This window comes from Schistocerca piceifrons, chromosome X, assembly GCF_021461385.2.
Source record: "Schistocerca piceifrons isolate TAMUIC-IGC-003096 chromosome X, iqSchPice1.1, whole genome shotgun sequence".
In the NCBI taxonomy this organism is placed as follows: Eukaryota; Metazoa; Arthropoda; class Insecta; order Orthoptera; family Acrididae; genus Schistocerca; species Schistocerca piceifrons.
The window spans coordinates 533,386,547-533,406,864 of NC_060149.1; the positions used below are offsets into that span (position 1 = coordinate 533,386,547).

Genomic DNA, 20,318 nt, shown 5'->3' on the forward strand with positions numbered 1-20,318 from the left:
CTTCACTCTCGTTTGTGTAATACCTTTTTCACTGTTGTTCACCAGTATTATATACCTTTGACGACGACAGTCAGCTAGTCTGATGATGACCTTGTAAGATGAAAACCGGTGAACGAAATACTGCGAACATACACAATCGTGTGATTTTCTACGATAATGATCGAAGCAGACGAAATGAATTAAAATTTGTGCTGCGGCTGGGAGTCGAACCCTGGTCTTCTTGCTTGCTACATGGAAATGCTAACCATTACACCACAGCAATACGATGGTTATTACTGCTGCACATCATTTTTCCCTTATGCATTGTCACTACTGCCAGGGCTCTCCGATACTGGCAAACACTCTAGCATTGGACGTAAGCAGAGATCCTTGTAGCATTGCTGGTCTAATGGCGCCGGCACGGTAGCTAAGCGTGCTCGGTCAGCGGTTTAGCTGCCCCCTGCAACAAAAAAACAGAGTGAATGGATCAACGAAGAACGTAAACGGACGTCATAGGACGTCCGCCCCGACCAAATGGAACAAAATATAACGAACAAAATGAGATAAAAAAAATTGTTAGTATATCTGTCTAATAAGCAAGACGACCCAGGTTCGAGTCTCGGCTGCAACACAAATTTTAATTCATTTCGTCTGCTTAGACTATTATCGTAGATAATAAAAAGAGACTTAAATGTCTCAGGGAAACATTTAAATATAAAATCATGTGCTTTTCATTTTAATAGGTTCTTACGACCATTTTGTTTCCAGGTGGTCCGTGTGATGTTAGTGACCCGTTGACAAGGCATCAGATGTGAGGCGCTAGCTACAATGGATGAGTACGACGAGTGGCTGAACTGCTCGTGGAAGGCGGGCTACAAGTCGAACTCGAGCGCGCCGGTCTGCCCGTGGCTGGCGCAGTCGCGGCCGTACCAGCTGCACTGGGCGCTCAAACTCGCCTGGAGCCTGCTGTACGGCACTATGCTACTCGTCGCTGCCGCCGGCAATGCCACCGTCATCTGGATCGTGCTCGGTGAGTTGAGTAGCTGAAGTGTTCACTCTAGTTTTCTGGCAATCGTACGACTGAAATGTGTTTGTTACATCTTATACGCAGGCGACTATTAAACTGAACTGTGTGTCTAAATTTACCTGTGCACTGCGTCCTATGTGCGGTGGAAACTATATTTAATAATTTTTTCTGAAATTATATATCGCTCAAGTTACACAGTTTATGCTTTCACTTGTAGCCAGATTGTGGTCTCCCATCGATTTCTTTGGTCCGCCAGTGTGTCTGACTACTATGCGGAGGACCTTGGCTCGATTTACTGTAATGCCAGGGATTTTCGCTGTCGAGAAAACGGGTACAGGGTCCACTCAGATTTGTGATATCAATTGAGGAGTTACTTGAGTGAGAAGTGGTGTCTCCAAGATCAAGAATGCTGATAAGGGTCAGGAGAGAAGTACACTGACTCCACACTCCTCTCTCCCACATCCACTGACACCACTGGCAGAGGATGACACGGCAGTCGGCCGGCTCAGACTGTCCATCAGGCCAGAACGCGGTGCTTTGCTTTTGCATCAATTTCTCTCAACCCAGTATCATTCATCTCGCTTAGTCTCTTTTAACTATTTCACGGTGCGAATATTTCAGTTATTTGTTTACATCATCTGACATTGTTCAAGACTTCTTCCAACACTCAAAAACTTCGTTCTCTATGTGCTACTAATTAATGACTGTACTACTCATATGACCCTGAAATCTCCGAACTGCTCAAAATTCACATTGTTGACACTTCTTCTTCACAAAATCACGTCCACGAATATGGAATCACGAAAACGGCTCAAATACTTCTCAGATGTAATTTAAAACCCACTATACCTCAAAATTAAACTTTTTTCCGCGCTTCTGGGCCACAGCCCGACAGTCAGCCTTCACCACTGGCCACCGACTGACTCACTCCGATGTCTCGAAAGCACTCTCAGTCTTCCTGGGATTCTCAGACTGAATTCCAGAACCTTCTACAATATCAGTGATACCACAGCCACCGTAAATTGACCGAAATTTAGATCTTTCTACATCTACATGATTACTCTGCAATTCACAATGAAGTGCCTGGGATAGAGTTCATAGAAACACCTTCAAGCTATTTCTGTACAGTTCCAATCTCGAAAGGTGTGCGCGAAAAACGAGCACTTAAATCAATTGTACGAGCTCTGATTTTTTTTTTAAATTTTGTTATGATGATCATTATTCCCTAAGTAGACGTGCGACAAGGGAATATTTTCGCAGTCGGAGGAGAAAGTTGGTGATCGAAATTTCACGAGAAGATCCTGCCGTAACGGAAAACGCCTTCGCTTTAATTACTGTCATCCCAGTTCACTTATAACGTCCACGGGACTCTCTCCCCTATAGCTAACCTCAGTCCGAGCAGGCCTCGGACGGCCAAACGGTACCGTCCGACCGCCGAACCATCCTCAGCCGATAGGCATCGCTGGATTGGATATGGAGGGGTATGTGGTCAGTTTACATCTCTTTCGGGAACTGTCAGTTTTCGCGACCTGAGACTTGTTAAGCAAGTAGCTTCTCCATTGACCTAACAAGGACTGGGCGCAGCCCACTTGCAAACAACACTGGGCAGACACGGACGGTCATCCAGTACAAGACTCGGACAGTCACCCAGCCAAGTGCTACCCAAGCCCAACATTGCTTAACTTCGGTGATCTGACGGGAACCGGTGGTCCTACTGCGGCAAGGCCGTTGACTCTTTCTCCCCTATTTCTCGATAATACAAAACGAGCTGAACCTTCTTTCATTTTTTTCGATGTCCTCCGTCAGTTCCATCTGATGCGGATCCCGCACCACACAGCATTACTCTAGAAGAGTGCGTACAAGCTGGGTGTAGTGTGTCGCTTTAGTACACCTGTTGCACTTTATAAGTGTTCTCCTAATAAATCGCAGTCTTTGGTTGCTTTACTCACAACATTATCTATGTGATCGTTATCATTTTCGTTATTCGTAATTGTAATCACTAAGTACTTAGTTGAATTTGCAGTCTTTGGATTTGTGTGACTTATCATGTAACCGAGAATTAGCGGATTTCATTTAGTACACATGTGGGTGCCTTCACTCTTTTCATTATTTAGAGCCACCTACCACTTTTCTCACCATACTGATATCTTGCCTAAATCGTTTTACAGGAGTTTTTGGTCATCTGATGACTTTACAAGACGGCAAATGACATCATCATCTGCAAACAATGTGAGAGGGCTGATCGGATCGTCGGTTATGTATTTCAGGAAGAGCAGAGGGCCTATAACACTTCCTTGGGGAGCGCCAGATATTACTTCTGTTTTACTCGATAAATTTCCGTCAGTTACTACGGAATGTGACCTTTCTGACAGGAACTCACGAATCCAGTCGAACAACTAAGGTTATACCCCATAATTACGGAATTTGATCAGAAGACGCTGGTGAGGAACGGTGTCAAAAGCCGTCTGCAAATCTAAAACTACGGAATGAGTTTAATATCCCCTGTCGATACCACTCATTACTGCGTGGGACGGGTTCGATTCCCGGCGGGGTCAGGGATTTTCTCTGCCTCGTGATGATTGGGTGTTGTGTGATGTCCTTAGGTTAGTTAGGTTTAAGTAGTTCTAAGTTCTAGGGGACTGATGACCATAGATGTTAAGTCCCATAGTGCTCAAAGCCATTTGAACCATTTTCGAACTTCGTGGGAATAAAGAGCTAGGTGTATCTAACAAGAACGATATTTTATGAATCTGTGCTGACCATTTGTCAATAAATCATTTTCTTGAAGTGATTCATAAAGATCGAACACAGTATATGTTCTAAAACTCTACTGCAAATCGACTTTAGTGATATGCGTCTGTAATTCAGGGGATTATTCCGATTTCCTTTCTTGGGTGTTGGTGTGACTTTGACAAGGGTATCGATACCGACACCCTTAAAAGGACAGGGTGGCCAAAATAATACTGGCCCCAAGTATTTTGCACGTTTAGAGATAAATGAATCTTAACAGAAAATAAAAACGAGCCTGAACACCAAAAATATCGCTCAGGTGGATGACGGTCTGCAGAAAGCTCTGATAAAATCGAAGTTACCTAGTACTGATTCTGACTGGGACTGAATTGAGCTTTGAGTTGTGAGTCGAGCCAAGTGTTCCTGCTGGCGCCGAAACAATGGTGGAGTTATCACATTTAACAGACGTCATGGCAAAACGAGTGGACGGTAGGTAATTACATCGGTTTTGTGTTAAGTGATACGTCGAAACAAAATTGAAAGTGTTATTCGTGTTTGTGCATTCGGGGTGCAACGTAACTAATATACTGTGCCAATCCAAAAGGTTTCGAGACTAGATTAATAACAAAGAGAGAACAGCCGAGGTGGTCGTTTTAATACTGCACATATTCTACATAGTCTTCCACCACTTGAGTACAATGCACAGAACGTTCATAGAATCGTGTGAAACTGAGATAAAAGTTCTTCTTTGGGATTTTATCAAACTCTCGCATTACATTGAATGTCAGTTCGCCGTCAAGGCCTTGACCTTTCCTGTGAATTTCTTCAATTTTGCCGTTTTGTTGGTAGTTCGTATTTGTAACACCAAATCTCGTTACCCTTAATGATTTTTTTCCAGGGTTTTGCATTTCAACCAAGTCGCGGTAGGCGTTCACGTCTTGTTCTTTTTGTTCGGAAATTAAGGTGTGTTGGACAAGCTCTGCACTGTTTTCTCTTCTTCAAAACACTGTGAAGAATGTCTTGAACCCTTGATTTAGAGATGTTGCTCCATTACGATTTACAACACAACAACGTTGACACACTATGGTTGCACGTCCACTACTTAGCTCTGCCTGCTCACAACTGACTAATCGAGTGCACATCTGTTGCTCACAGATGTTAGTTCAAGCTGCCAACGTAGCTACTCCGCTGTAGTCGTTTATGCACCAAGAAGAAAATCAGTCTCGGAAATTTGTGGACGGTCGGTGTATACCGGGTGAAATTTAATGTAGAGAGAAACAGTATGTACCTGACGACCCGTAACAATCGATTGCACCGTGGATATGAATTGAAACGACGAGATTAATGCCAGACTGTGTATTTGTTCTAAAGGGACTTCAATATTGTTCAGTGACTGCTTATAAGAGTCTTTAGCTCTGGAGCATTACGCAGTGTCGACACTGCGGCAGAGAGTTGTTCACAGAATGATACATAATCGCTTTTAATAACTATAACCTTCTACTAAAGCATGGACAGACAGAAACATTAACTATGCTTACTACAACAGTATACCAGTCTGCCTTTATATTGTGGCTCATAACTTTACTTCAGGCGTGTGCCCAATTCTAGAGAATATTCATCAGTGTCACTGCACCATATAACCACAGTGACTGGGAAGAACAGTACGAACGATATTTGTGGGTGAATAGACGTCACATGCCCGAACTAAGTGAAATTAGCAACTGGTAGTATCATTTTCATCGTGATGATTACCAGATAGACAGGGCAGCATGTCTGAAGGAACGGTCACTACTACGATCTGCAGCTGTATAAAATAAAAAAAAAGTTAATTCGCAGTTGTGAATATGATAGACTTCAGATGCCCAAGTTATTCAGACATGCATGCATGTCATTCCTGTACAACGTAAAACACAGGACACTGCAAAATAGTATTTCATGCCCAGACAGGCCGCGACAATAATAAGTAATTCGCGCGGCTAACCCACCCCCCTCCCTCCCCGTCGGAGGTTCGAGTCCCTCTCGGGAATGTGTGTATGTGTGTTGTCCTTAGGTTAAGTTAGTTTAAGTTATATTAAGTAGTGTGTAAGCCTAGGGACCGATGACATCAGCAGTTTGGTCCCATAGGACCTTACCACAAATTTCCAAAATAATAAGTAAGTACCTCACTGTGCGAGAGTGACAGCAACTGTGCGAGTGCAGGACGTGGACATAAAGTGACTTACGGGGGTTTGGGTCGGTCCGAGATGCTGCACGGATAGGCGAAGTGATTAAAGCGACCGCTCACGTAAAGCACGAAATCCTTGTTCGAGTCCTGGTCCGGCACGAACTTTCATAAGTCATCAACAAATTGTGCAGCTGAAGTGTAATCGTATTTGTAATTGTGAATACATTTCTTCTATGATAGTCCGCTTACAGCAGGGTCGATCATAGCGTGCCAAACTGCACGCCAGCATGATGTGCAGGCCATGTGTGGATACTATTGTCGAATTTATGAAGGAAAAAGAAGTGCAGAACGAAAATTAGAACATACAAAATGAATTGCAGACCTCGCATTTTAATTGGAGTTGACTGCCCACTGCCAACAATAAGACATTTCAAGGTGAGAAACAAATTGTTTATGATCTGAGGCAGCTGCATTTAAAAAGAAAATCACATTTTGGAAGGGACAAATTCTAAGAAAAACGCCATACATTTCCCAAAACCCCTGGCACTAAAGGAACGTGATATCTGACGAATTCGTTGTGGCCTTGAAAGAATTACAAAGATATTTTTCCAAACTTTTGAGAACACTGCCCACCTTACATCTGTTTTCGAACCGTTTTCGACAGCGTTTGCCTTTCCAGTTCAAGGCGCCCCTGCACACTTGCAGATGTAACTGACTGATCTGCAACGTAATTCCCGTTTAACAGACATTTTCTTTTACATTAAAACTGTATAGAAGGTCTACGTTGTTTTTCTTGGGAAGAGTGACCACATCTCCTTAATGAGGTTGCGAACATGACAAAATATTTCGGTCAACGTATGTGTGTGAAAGTCCTTTTTCCGATTATGAAATTAAATGAGTTAGGGTTACATAGCAATCTGTGTGTGAAAATCTGTGAAATTGTCTGCATCTGTCCATATGCCGACTGTTTGCGCCAGATAAGAATTATATGATGTCCTCAGTGAAAGTGGTGAAGAATTGCAGGACCTACAGAGTGAAATGAACAATCTAATCGGAACAGCTGTGGATTGGGAGAAAACTGAAGAAAGACTGGAGTAATAAGGAGTAGAGTTTGTGAGCCGGGGTGTGTGTGTGTGGGGAGGGGGGATGACAGGCGAGAGAGGGGGAGGGGGTTATATTTATGAACGTCATCTTCGTTCTAGTCCAATTCAAAATTTAGATTTTCTTTGTTTCATAAGAAATTATGTTTCTTTTGTCTGTAAAATGGCCCAGTTCACAATAAGGTCTCCGTTCCAAATTGATTTTATGTTACTGTTTTCGGGTAGATATCACTTCAGTGACTGTCACACCACATCACTCTAGCCGACGTAGGTAAGGTAGAGCCATCGATGATTGTTCAGATCTTCGCTCAGTTAGTTTAGGGACCCATTGATCCACCGAGCCACACTCCTAACCTAACACGCACCGATATCATCTTACCTTCACGATCTGCTGCTGCTTCAAATCCTGTTTTTTCATTTGATCAGTCTATCTTTCCTCATTAAAAGTAACACTTTCAGTGTAGGTCTTTCACTACACTACGCAGAATGATTCTTCTGCGCCATCATCTTTATCGATAGCTGGTGTCATAGCGAAACACAATCTGCTACGAATAACCTCCAGATCGGTGCCATTTATTTATGGCTAGCATTGGTTTGGTCATATCGTGGATTTTTGGGGTTAATTCCTAGTAAATTTCTAAACTTAATCAGTCTCGTGACCTGTCTCCATTTGCGTAAAATTTTGTACCAGTAAGAACCCATAACCACCCAGGAGAGGCGAGGTGATGAAATAACATTAAGTAAAACTTTTCCGATTTCAGTTTTTCATAAACATACATGTGAAAATTTAAATGAACGCCTTCATTACAGTGTTTCGTTCTGACAGATCCGATTAACTTGTCAGCCCCAACACACAGTTAACGCTAACGAGATGCGGGGCCTACAGCTTATGGAACACGATCCATGAAATTAATATCTGCATTATAAACTAGACACTTTCGCTCTTCCCGTGGTGTTTCCGCCGGCGTGACATCACGCCTCAAAATAATCTTCGCTTCTCACTGCTAACAATAATCAGCTGTCAGATGAGGAACTGTGTTCCTCAATATCATCCGCGAACAAAGAGATATTATTCCACTGTACAGCTGATGACCTCTGGTTCGTTAGCAGACATTTGCAGCGAAACGAAAGGTGCTATTTGTGGTAGCAGACACATTTTAAATACGGTTTTCTCAGTATGCTGGCGACAGGACAGCCCTAAATGAAACTAATTTCCTATTTACAAAAATAAAATTATCAGAAAAATGAAGATTTTATTTTGTTTTCCGCTCCCTATACAGAAAGAAGACGGAAGGAAAATTAGCGTAGAACGTCCCGTCAACAACGAAGACACTAGAGATGGGGAACAAGCGGGGATTGAGGAAGACTGAGAAAGGAAATCAGCTGTGCTCTTTCAAAGGAACCTTCCTGGTATTTGCATAAAGTGATTTAGAGAAATCATGGAAAACCTAAATATGGATGGCCGAACCACTATTTCAACCTGCTCCCTCTCGAATACATGTCCAGCTGTGACGTTATATGCGGAAAGTGCACTAAGAATTATATGAGTCAATTGGTGGCAGGCGAGTTGCCGTAGTGTGGCCAAGCAAGATGAGTCAGGCTGGTCTCCAGGCAGAGCGGCAGGACGGTCGTGGCAAGGGTTGGCACAGGCCTGGCGCTGGACTGTAGGTAACGGCGACTCAGCGGAAATCCCTATGGAGAGGGAACTAATGTGCCATGTCTTTTCAGGAAGAAACATGGTGAAGTGACTGAATATATAAAATGAAAACCTTTACACGGTGAAGCCCGGGGTTATCCTTACTTGAAACGTGTGCCACACAGCGGCTATTACTCGTTCTTGAGTGGGGTTGAGTGCATTCGAAAGGCGGGGCATAACTTTTTTTTTTTAAGGTTGCTGTTGAAGCGATCATAAAGTGTTCGAAAGAGGAGTGCATGTTCGCCGTGGCGATTTGCTTTTCCAATGGTCTTTAGAACGTAAGGCTGCCGTTTTTGAATTCCACCAAGCGACCGGGACCCAAACATGCACCTACTCTTGCAATTTCTCATTGCACGGCGAGACTAAGTCTTCATGAAGACTTGAAATTTCATCCTTATAAACTGGAAGTGGCACACACAGTTAAGACACGCGATTTTGTTTCACGAAATAATGCATATCAAGCCGTGATCGTAAACCTGCCTCATGACACCCTCATGTTCTTCAGTGACGAGGCACATTTTCTTTTGTCTGGATGTATGAATAAACAAAACATGCGATATTGGATTGGTACAAAGCCCCGAGAACTTCATTAACAAAAAAAAAAAAAAAAGAAAAAACCATGGTTCAAATGGCTTTAAGCACTATTGGACTTAACATCTGAGGTCATCAGTCCCCTAGACTTATAACTACCTAACTAACCTAAGGACATCACACACATCCATGCCCAAGGCAGGATTCGAACCTGCGACCGTAGCAGCAGCGCGGTTCCGGACTGAAGCGCCTAGAACCGCTCAGCACTTCATTAGCAACCAATGAATACACAGTCTGTGACTGTGTGCTGTACATTATCCAAAACTGGCATTATTGGCCTATCGTTTTTCGTTATGTCCTGATGTTTGAGAAATTTTTTCTTCCGGAATTTGAACAAATGGATGTGGGGGATTTCTGGTACCAACAAGACCCCGTCACGGCGTACACGGCATTAACTGACTTTCTTACGCGGACACTTTCCCAACACTCTTCGAGGGGCCATCTTCAGTGGGCACCACGCTCGCCAGATATAGGCCACTGAGATATTTTCTTATAGGACCATCTTAAATCCTTGGTCCACACGAATCGTCCACGGCCCCTGAAACATAGACAAACATGCTGGACCAAGTGGACCAAAACTTTTAATTTCGACCCTCCAAATGCATTGAGCAGAACGGAGGCCATCTACAAGGTATCATTTTCAAAACCTAATGAAGTAAAATGTTCCTCTATATGAAGAAAAGAGAATTAAACTAGTATCTCCAATATTTCCCCAACCATGATTTCCTAAAGTAAGGAGGTTCTCGCGCCGCAACCTGTATATTCACTGGGAATACCAGCAGATATGCTATGTGAAATTTAAAGACAGCGTCTGGTCTGTGATAGTGATAAGAGCTTACTAAAATTATTACTATCTTTATAAAATTGTTAATAACAATGTTATTAATATCTGAAATTATAATTGTTTACAAAATACATAACTGATGATGCAGAAACACGATTTACGTTATTTAGAATCTCTTGATGCCAACTATAGAATGAACAAGTCTCTATTATTGTAAAGCAAATAGTTATAAAATGTTTACTGCATAACATGGAAAAAGGTGTCTAAACCAAGATTTCTTCAAATGTATACAACTGATCGTCACTGGCTTGAAAGTCTGATTCGCCGGCCGTCGTGGCCGAGCGGTTCTAGGCGCTTCAGTCTGGAACCGCGCGACCGCTACGGTCGCAGGTTCGAATCCTGCCTTGGGCATCAATGTGTGTGATGTCCTTAGGTTAGTTAGGTTTAAGTAGTTCTAAGTTCTAGGGGACTGATGACCTCAGATGTTAAGTCCCATAGTGCTCAGAGCCATTTTGGAAGTCTGATTCCCACCAACCCATCTGTTTACTTAGTGAATATGAGGGCAATTTTTTTCCAACCTACTATCGGGGTCACGACACTAAAACCAAAGTGAAAATCCGATGAAGTTTTGCACAGATGTGTTGTGCAATGTCTCTAGTATGCCCGTCGATTGCTTCACGTCACACTTTTCAGCTATGAGTGCACAATGAGCAACTAAAGACGCCTAGAACAATAGAGTCCCCTGTCCAGTGTGAAATGCGTACTGTCATTCGCTGAGGGTTTCTGCCTGATTCCATGCAGCCGAGATAACGTAACCACCACGAGTGACAGCAAAGTGCAGCAATTATACAGCAACTTTGAAGCAGGACGTACATACCTTCATGTTACCATTTGACTAGGAAAGCACTGCAGCGCCAATGTGTATAAAGACATTATGTTGACAAGCTTTGGCTGCAGCTCCAGATATGGCAAACAAAACATATAAGACAAACTGTTACTAGTCAATTTAGAGTGAGCATTGTAAATTAAAATGATAAATTTAATCAACACTTAAGTATACATACGAATCAACAAAAGTGTTGCATCACCGGGACATGCCGTGCAAGTTTGTTTTTGTGGTGACTGTCCCTGTATCGGTCTGAAGGTCACCCATGACGTTGTTTGTAGGCATACACCCATTTATCAATAAATTATCGAGGTAATCGCGAAAGGCAAAGGTCCCGAGTTCGAGTCTCGGTCGAGCACACAGTTTTAATCTACCAGGAAGTGTCATATCAGCGCACACTCCGCTGCAGAGTGAAAATCTCAATCGTAAAATAGTTCCCGAATTTACTGTACACCAGGAATGATCTCGCGCTAAAATTATTCTCGGGACAGAGAGCTCGCTGAAACCAGAATTAGAATACTCGGAGGTATTTAGCGATCCATGGAACGTATATCGGATAGACAGATTAGACACCATTGGACGGGGACTGTTCATTGCAACTGACAAAAATACTGTCACATTGAGGTCAAATTTGTGTGGCCTGTTGCGTACAACAGGTCTGCGTGAAATCAATTTAATTTTTGTATGTTTTTAACGGCCACTCGACTCCACTGTGACAATTTTAGAGTCATTTAAAGGTATTCTACGACCTGTAGCGCGTAAATATCCAGATTATGCAATACGAAAAAAAATGTGTTTGTAAAATCTTATGGGACTTAACTGCTAAGGTCATCAGTCCCTAAGCTTACACACTACTTAACCTAAATTATCCTAAGGACAAACACACACACCCATGCCCGAGGGAGGACTCGAACCTCCGCCGGAATCAGTCGCACAGTCCATGACTGCAGCGCCTAGGCCGCTCGGCTAATCCTACGCGGCTATGCAATACGAGTTGGAGGGTACTTTAACCTGCCGAGTATAGACAGTCACGGCCATGGATTTGTTGTGGGGGTACATATAGACAGTCTTGCGAAATACTTTTGAACACATTTCCCGAGAACTATCTTGAGCAACTATTTCGACAGCCTACAAAAGCTAAACTAAACTAAACTCTTCCCGAACAGGCCATGAGGGCCCAACGGTACCGATCGGCTGCCGTGTCATTCTCAGACCATAGGCGTCACTGGATGAGGACAGGGAGGGGCATGTGGTCAGCACACCACTCTCCCCGCCATTTCCCTGTTTCCTACACCGTCGACAGCCTACGCGCAATGAAAGTATGTTAGACCTTGTAGGTACAAAAAGACTCACTTTATCGACGGCGTTAGTACAGAGACATCACAATGGCTATGGTTACTAATGTTGGTAAATCAGCAAGATAAGCAGTTGTAAGCATTTCGCTTATACAATGAATTGGCATCATTTAGTTCCATTACGATGGATGTAGAGCATCTGCGAGCAGAGTTTAAACGGTTTGTAAATCGTGCTCTGGACAAATTGGTGCTGAGTAAGTTGATTAGGATGTAAAAAACCCACCGCGGTTTATCAACGAATTACAGTAGATGCTGATGAACCAAAGGATGTTGCAATCGGTTCAAAAGAAGACGCGCAGATGACGACAGGCCAAGGTTAGTAGAGATTCGTGCATCTGTAAAAAGATCGATGCGCGAAGCGTACAATACTACCGTCATAACATAACAAAAATCTTTCTGAGAACCCGAGAAAATTCTGGTCCTATGTAAAACCGCTAAGCGGGTCTAATGCTTCTATCCAGTCACTAGTTGACCATTCTTGTTTAGCAGCAGAAGACAGTGAAAGATTAGCCAAAGTTTTAAATTTGGCTTTTAAGAAATTATTCACACAGGAAAACTGTACAGACGTACCGTCATTTGACCATAGCAGAGACTCCCGTATGGAGGACATAGAAATTGGCAACGATGGCGCAGAGAAGCAACTGAAAGAGTCGAACAGAAATAAGTCGCCAGATATGGATGGAATTCCAGTTCAGTTTTACAAAGAGTACTCTACGGCATTGGCCCCTTATTTAACTTGAATTTAGCGCGAACGCGAATCTCTCGCTCAGCGCAAAGTTACAAATGACTGGAAAAAAGCTCAGTTCATTTCTGTATATAACAGTTCCTGTATGTGAGAGGGGTAAAAGAACGGACACGAAAAATTACAGGCAAATATCCTTAACATCGGTTTGCTGCAGAATTATAAAACATATTCTGTGTTCAAATAAAATGAATTTCCTAGAGACCGGAGAGCTTATGTCCACGAATAAGCATGTTTTCGGAAAGCATCGCTCGTGAGCATCTAAACTTGTACTTTTCTCACACTATATCTTACGAACTAAGGATGAAGGGCAACAGACAGATTTCATATTTATACATTTCCGTAAAATATTTGACACGGTGCTCCACTGCAGACTGTTAACGACAATAGGATCATGTGGAATAGGTTTCCAGACATGTAAGTGTCTCGAAGACCTCTTAAATAACTGAAGTCAGTACGCTGTCTTCGACGGCCACTGATAATCAGATGATGTTAAAGATGTTTCGTTTTGGGGCTCTGAACTGTGCAGTCATCAGAGCCCGTACAAAGTCCCAATTTTTACACAGTCCAATTTCGTGCACAGTCCAATCTAGCCACCGACATGAATGATGATTATGATGAAATGATGAGAACAACACAAAAACCCAGTTCCCGTGCAGAGAAAATCCCCAAGCCGGCCGCGAATCGAACCAGGGACCCCGTGATCCAGAGGCAGCAACGCTAGCCACTAGACCACGAGCTGCGGACTAGCTCACCAGAGACCAAGGTAACGTCAGGAATACGCCATTGAAGTGTGTAGGACCACTGTTATCTTCTGTGTGCTGCTTGATACAGGCACACAATTTTAATATATGTGCGTAGCGTTACAAAGGGATATGAAATGGAACGAGCATGGAGTGTTTGTATTAGGAAAGGCGAATGATCGACTTCGGTTTATTGGGAGAATTTTAGGAAAGTGTAGTTTTTCTGTAACGAATACCGCATATAGGACACTAGTTCTACTTATTCTTGAGAACCAGTACTGCTTGAGTGTACACAACCTTCACCAGGTCGAATTACAAACAGACATCGAAGCAGTTCTGAGGCGTGCAGCTAGATTTCTTACTAGCAGGTTTGAAGAACATGTAAGTAGTACGGAGACCTTTTGGGAACTCAAATGCGGATCCCTGGAGAGAATTGACGTCCTTTTCGAGGAAAACTATTGCGAAAATTTAGAGAACCGGCACTGAAACTGACTGCAGAGCGATTCTATTGCCGAAGGTACATAGACAGTAGTTTTCCCCTTGCTCTATTTGCAGGTGGAATAGGAGAGGGTATGACTAGTAAGTGTAAAGGTACCCTCCACATGCACCATATGGAAGCCTGCGCTGTATATATTTAGTTGTGAGTGGATATGTATTGCTGATTCTAGTGCACGGTTCACAACTTTTGAAAAATTTGTAAAATTTCACAAAAAACAGTCAAAAACCAGCAAAACACACCAAACATTAAGATTTTACCAAACTATCAGAAAATCGAAACAAAGAAGGGTCATCAAATGTGCACCAATAAAATTATCCGTTTTTCGGTAATTTTCATCACATTTTATCATTTTTCGAATACTTTCATAATTTTCTTTCAAATATTTTCACCAATGTCACAGATTTCCAGCCACCCGCTTGTAAATAGAATTTAAAATTCTTTAACTAGTTTTCAGCGCCAACAAGGGGCGCCTTCTTCAGAAGAAACTGTTACTTTACCTAACAATATCACAGAAAGGTACATTAATAGCAGGTAGGCATTAGAACAAACACTTAATTTTTACAAATTAAATTGCATAAAAATACTCACATGTGGTTAAGAGGCAATTTGAGTGACATCGCTCTAGTCAAACCATTAAAACCACAATTAAAATATTTTCCTCCGGGGTACATAACAGGTATAGTCAAAATTTTAAAACAGTATATAAATATGCCACTAAGGGTACTACAGTGGTATAGCACACGAGTGAGTAGCAGCGATTGCGCGAGCGGCCTGTAGCAAATGGCGTGACCATGATACAGCTCGCACCATCTAGTAGCAGAATTTACAAAGGTGTAACAACATCTGTTAGATTAGATTAGATTAGATTAGATTAATACTAGTTCCATGGATCATGAATACGATATTTCGTAATGATGTAGAATGAGTCGAATTTTCCAATACATGACATAATTAGGTTAATTTAACAACATACTTAAGTTAATATAACAACTTTATTTTTTTGTGTTTTTTGTTTTTCTTAATTTTTTATTTTTATTTTTTTTATTTTTTTAATATTTTTGTTTTGTTTTTTTCTCTTTTTTTTCTTGATTTATATCTAAAAATTCCTCTATGGAGTAGAAGGAGTTGTCATTCAGAAATTCTTTTAATTTCAAATTAATATAATAGTGATTGACAAATTAACAGGATGTTAATCATAAAAGCAAGGGAGAGGAAAACGGTATTTAAGGGCCTAAGAGGGAAGCGGATAACCAACATCAGCTATCAGACATCTTTAAGTAATGGCTTTAAGCCACTGAAAAATTTTTTGCTATGCGACTGCAGTTGTTCATTTAATATGAGGCCACTATTCAGAGAAAGATGTTTGAAGATCTATAATTCTTCCAAAATGTTTAGTCTAAAACCTTTTCTTTCATAGTGCAAAATTCTGATGTCATGAATTTCCATAGGTTTGTGGCCTGTGATCAACAAGTGGTTGGTAGAGGTTGAGTTATGAATTTGAGAACCATTTTTCCGTAAAAGATGCTCCTTGTATCCAACAGCTAAAGCACGACCTGTTTGTCCTATGTAATAGGCTTTACATGTGTCACAACTAATTTTATAGATTCCTGAGTTCTGGAGGGGTGACCGTTCTGATTTTAAATTATTATTAGTGGAAAGGGCTATGTTGCAGTTAATTTGTTCCTGAATAATCGCTGAATCCTGTAATATACTGGCCCTATATACGGAATGGAAAAATATTTTTTCTATTCGTCAAGTTCATTACTAAAAGGAGTGCTGAGAGAAGTAATTCTGGCTTTGGTATTATTTATGAAGATTTTATCTACTATAGGCGGCTTACATTCGTTATTAACTGCAGTGGTTTTTAACAGATTTATCTCGGTTGCAAGATTTTCGGCAGACAGTGGTGTGGAAACAGCTCTATAGATGGCTGAGTGAAAAAAGGCTTTTTTATCGGATTCAGGATGCCTTGAAGAGGCTGGTGCAATCTGGTCCATGGATGTTTCTTTGCGAAAAATGTTAAAGGATATTTTATCGTCCGTTATCGTTAATGTTAAATCCAAGTAGTTTAACTGACGATGATCATTTTCGCGCTCTCATGTGAATGTAATTTTTTTGTGCAGTTCATTGAAGATTTTTATCAGATAGTCAGTACCAGTTTCAGGGCCTTTGTAAATAAACAAAATGTCATCAACATATTGGCGATAAAATAAAATACCTAATGTTGAAGCAGTTATACATTTAAACATTTTTTTATTTTTTTCTAGCAAAATTCAATATGATAATCTCATTAAAGTTGTACAAAAATTTTATTAAATTTTAATCTATATAAATGAATAATTTCAACATCAATAAGTTTGTGCTACCAACGTGGAAAACTAAAGCTTAATCAACTACAACTAAAGACAATAATGAACAGTTACATGCTACTGTTAAGTGAAGTAAACAAAAAACGATGGAAATTTGCTCATAACATAAGGTATACCTGTTATAAAAAAAATATTGAATATTTAACAGAAAACAAAAAAGGAACAAGTTTAACAAAGCATGAGGGAGGGTTTTTTACCAATGGCAGGCCAGAAGCTGTTGCTAAATCACTTTATGATAACTAGAAAAATGTGGCTTATTTTGAAGAACTAGAAGACAGAATTTAGTGCTGGAAAATAAAAGTGTAGGAAAAATTCGAAGAAATGATTAAGAAATTGATTGAGAATTAAGTAATTTTTATATAGGAAATATCGTTACACAAGTGAAAATGAAACACTGTCATGGTGTATTTACAATTTGACGAATTACCTAATGAAATAAAATTAGAATCTGAAATATTAATTTAGATACTTCAAATAATGTTGGTGCACAATGGCTATGCAGATGAACATGTATTTGATTAATTTGGCAGGAACACACCAAAAAACTAGTTAATTATTTTGGGAAAAATAAGCTATACTACAAGAATACAAGATTATGAGGAATGAATAAGTGATCATTTATGTTATTTGTGTTAAAACTCTCAGATTTTTTATAAATTTCATTATATTTTGAACCTAATTAACGAACATCTTTGGAAATAAGCTAACAATGCAAAATACTGGAAAAATAAAATAGGAAGAATTAGAAAAAATAAAATGTGAGATTAAAAAGGGATTGAATCCAAAAATAAAAAAAATTTTGGTAGATAATTTCACAATGAATTGAGTAACATGAAAGTATGTCAAAGTTATATTAACTTAAATGACAGAAAATTAATAGATGTAAATGATCCTACTGCGAAATTCGATTTTGATCACAAAAGATAAAAAGAAAATGAATTTAATAATCTAGTTACAAAAGCTGAGTATACAAGTATCTTAACACAATTAAATAACTATGTCACTTAATGGTAGATTCGTAATCTTAACAGAGATTTATGGTGATATAATTAAAAATAAGATATATGATAAGTAAATTATTGAGTTATCATTTATGGCAGGCAATGAGCAAGAAATGTATAATTTTGAATATGGTTGTACACAGAAAAGATTAGTGACATCAGTAAAAATATAAAAAAAATGTTTAATAGTTCAAGATTTTGAAATTACATTTTGGTTATATGATAATCTATACGAAATAAGGAATAATAATCAGTCAACAGTAGTGCATAAGTGAAATTTTCTAACTGCAAGATTTAAAAATATATATTTAAAACTGTACCAGTAGATGTAAAAATAATTTTAACTGTTGAAATTGAATCTGTATAAATGGAAGATCGAAATTCATTGCCAGTTGTTAAGGATGATTGTATTTGGTGTCTTAAATGCAAAAATTACCTGACACTATCTTCATCAAATAAGAATAATGAAAAATGCTATACAGAGAATTGAAGGAATTTGTACAGTCTGTAAAACGAAAATGTAAATTTGTTAAACAATTTATAAATGTTCATGAGAAGTTATTAATGAATTATTATATAACCCAGTGAGAAATATTTTTGAAAGGCAGTATGTTGTTGCATCTAATTTAGACAGTACACACCAAGCAGATTTAGTAGAATATGTGTTGGACAATCAAAAGGAATATAAAAAGCTAATAAAGAATATAAAGATTTATTAACTGTAACTGATGTTTTTTCAAAATGTGTTTGGACTCTACCAGTTACAGATAAAACAGGTAAAAATGTTTCAAAACTTTTGAAGGAAATTTGATTTTAAAAATGCTGATAAATCTTCAAACAGTTGAAGAAAAAGAATAAATATTTTTGGGAACTCATAAGAAATATAAAGTTAACCATTACTCAAAAGATGTAATAGAACATCAAATGAAAACATATGAAATGAGTTGCTCTTCAGTATAATTACAATGGGTTGATTTGACTAAAAGACTGTTTGATGAATATAATAATACAAAAATTTGACAATAGGAATGAAGCCAAAAGATGAGGATACTATTTATTTAAATCTGAATAAAAATCTATTTGATGATTATAAACCAAAGTTATAAAATAGAAGATAAAGTGAGAATAAGATAGTAGAAAGTATATTTGGAGAAAGTTGTACTGAAAAGTGTTCAACTGAAATTTTTGAAATTGAAGATATTATACTTTCATACCATTTACATACAATATGAAAGATATTAAATGAAATTATTATGAGCAAAAACTACAATAAACATATTTCCAGATATGTGTCTTGTAGAAATAATAATAACAATTATTATTTATTTTATGGCCTTCATTGGACCACTGTAGTCAAAAATATAAAGTTCTAAACAAGTTGTTACACATGGATACAATTTGGTTCGACAATAACTTAATATATTTAGGTAATATAATTATTAGAGGCTATTCTTATATGAAAGGTGTTTTGCTCTTCTGTCTGCCCAATATTTCTTCATTCTTTCAGATATTTTCTTTCTTTCTTCATCTGAGACAACTCTTCCTGTATTCCTTTTATTGATTTTCATTTGTAGTCTGGTTTGCGGGTCTTGCAGTATTCTGGTTTTCTCGGTCTTGTTTTTTTAGGTCATCTACTGTAATTTGAAGTTCTTTTATATCTTCCTTAATTTCTGTGATCCATTTAATGTCGCTCTTGCTATTCCACAATTTTTGTATTATTTTTTTACTAATTCTGTTTTCTGGAGTTCTCATCAGATGTCCAAAGAATGAGATGCGTTTCTTCCTGATTGTGCTCATGACTGGTTCTATTTTCTTATATACTGTTTCATTTGATGCTATTCTCCAATGTCCATTTATTTTTTACTGTTTATTTATATATGTCCTAATTATTCTTCTTTCTATTTTTAGTATTCTGTCAATTTCTGCTGTATTAGTTGTTTTGAAGATAGTTTCAGCTGCATAAGTTATTTCTGGTTGTGTAACTGTTTTATAGTGTTTTCATTTTGCATCTATAGATAGTTTTTTTGTTGTATGTAGTTTTGGTAATGTAATTTGCATAGTTCAGTTTTTTATTCTATTTTTCCATGATGGCTTCTCATTTAGATTGTATGTTATTATTTCGCCTAAATATTTAAATTTATCAACAATTTTGATTACCTGTTCTCCTATTGTAATTTTGTTTGCAAATGGTGGATCAATTAGCATAATCTCCGTTTTTTCAAATGATATTCTAAGGCCTACTTTCTCTGCTATTTCTTGTAGTGATTTCACTTGTTGCCTGGCTTCTTGAACGGTGTTGGCTAGGAGAGCAAGATCATCAGTGAATCCCAAGCAGTTTAAGCTAATATCATCTTCCAATTCTTATCCTCTTTGGATTGTCCTTGTACCATTCTCTCATTATGTATTCCAGTGCACAGTTGAAAAGTAATGGTGATAAGCAGTCACCTTGTCTTAAGCCTGTTTTTATGAGGAATGGTTCCAAAATTTCTCCTCTAAACTTCACTTTTGATTTGGTGTTGGTTAGAGTGAGGTGTATTATTTTAATTAGTTTTGGATGGAGTCCTAGATTTCTTAAAATTTTTAATACTGAAGGTCTGTGGAGACAGTCATATGCCTTCTTAAAATCTACAAATGTTATTACCAGAGGTTTGT

General features: G+C 39.0%; 1 protein-coding gene across 1 annotated transcript in view; it reads left to right on the plus strand.

The window, feature by feature from the left end:
* Positions 1-807: 807 nt before the first annotated feature.
* Positions 808-20,318, plus strand: part of LOC124722500 (tachykinin-like peptides receptor 86C) — a 130,100-nt gene continuing 110,589 nt past the window's right edge. The window contains exon 1 of the mRNA XM_047247654.1: positions 808-1,009. Within this exon, the coding sequence (XP_047103610.1) occupies positions 808-1,009 (202 nt within the window). The remainder of the gene's footprint in view (positions 1,010-20,318) is intronic.